The 1,386-nt window shown below is 44.2% G+C and overlaps 1 protein-coding gene across 1 annotated transcript; it reads right to left on the bottom strand.

Moving 5' to 3' along the window:
- Positions 1-198: 198 nt before the first annotated feature.
- Positions 199-1,367, bottom strand: LOC105556101. Its single transcript, XM_012003176.1, has one exon. It carries the CDS (start codon positions 1,355-1,357, stop codon positions 203-205), a length of 1,155 nt encoding a protein of 384 aa, XP_011858566.1. The 5' UTR covers positions 1,358-1,367; the 3' UTR covers positions 199-202.
- Positions 1,368-1,386: the final 19 nt, after the last annotated feature.

Genomic DNA, 1,386 nt, shown 5'->3' on the forward strand with positions numbered 1-1,386 from the left:
ATCTCAATCTCGTCTCGCAGACAATGTGTGTAATCATCAAAAGATATTGTTCGCGCTACTATATTACTTTTGACACCTTTCGCCTTCTTCGTATCCTTCTTACCATCGACTCGCAACGCATACATTTTCGCTCTGAGTCCCACGAATTCCATCATGATCGCGCCATTGTTTTCGTCCTTCATTAGACCGGGCACTTTCTTATTTACAGCGGTATGCCATACGCGTTGTCAACCGGATAATCGCTTGTGTCGAATCTGTGTATATCGCGTTTCACAGTTTCATATACATCCTCGCCCTTGACGTGGTATATGAGACTGTCGGTATCAGTATACATGATTCTACACTTGTCACTGTACAGGGGCAGCATGTATTCATGGTGAAATTCATACAAGCAGATCTTGGATATGTCGAGGATGCACATACCCACGTAGATTGGCTTGTTGAATTTCACTTCGAGTTTTCGCAATTCCACGGCGATTAAATTTTCTGAAAAGATGCTGCGACTATGAAAATTTGGTTTCGAAATCATCGCCTCCGCACCGTAACGACCATCCCACTTTGTTAGAAGTTTAACGTCGACATGATTCCGTACATTTTCCATTGTTTTGCCAAATACCGCGTTGTTCATTAATTTGTATAAATTTTTTTCGAAATCGTTTGTCGCACGTGTTCTAAACTGAGTATTAAGCTCGATGTAATCGCGGAGCCATGGAGATTGCGAAAACTCCAACACACGGTGTATCTTTGTCATGCGAAGCCCATGACGCGTGCACTGTTGCAGGTTGCGATAGTGTATGACGTAACGCTTCTTATCATACACTGTCGCGAGAAGTTTATCCTGCCGCTTGCCGGGTGGTTTATCGCGCGTTGGACAGAACGGTAGGTCAATGTGCGCGTCGTGAAGATGTTGCGGATACTCGAGATCGACCTCGAGAATGTAACCTGTCGATGAGTCCGCAGCGATTGCGCTCGCGTCGAAATTCGTAATATCTTTGATCCATCGAAAATTTGCGTATGGTAGTGGTTGACACATCGCCCAACCATACAAATTATTAACATCAAAGTACATCAGGTACGAGGATGGTTTCGATGGATCGTAAGATTGCATGTACTTGTTATTGGCTCGAACGTACCTGTTCGAGCACTGGCTCAAACCACCGCGTATACCGCGTTCCACAAACATGACCATGTCGATGTCTGTGAGCAGCTCGAAATTTACGCGCGTGTGTTTCAGCATGGCGTCCCACGTGAAACCAGGTAAAGTATAATAATACGCGGGATCCAATCCATAACTGTTGATGCTACTATCGCGAAAATTTTCAAAAATGTCGGCTAATAACAAGACATCTATCTTCATATATAAATCGCTGTAGTCGCCTAAGGTTT

Source organism: Vollenhovia emeryi, unplaced genomic scaffold (assembly GCF_000949405.1).
Source record: "Vollenhovia emeryi isolate VEMERY1.0 unplaced genomic scaffold, V.emery_V1.0 DF949117.1, whole genome shotgun sequence".
Classification (NCBI taxonomy): Eukaryota; Metazoa; Arthropoda; class Insecta; order Hymenoptera; family Formicidae; genus Vollenhovia; species Vollenhovia emeryi.

What these genes read in the sequence shown, in the direction of transcription:
- LOC105556101 (XM_012003176.1), bottom strand. Translation starts at nt 1,357, where the DNA reads ATGAAGATAGATGTCTTGTTATTAGCCGACATTTTTGAAAATTTTCGC.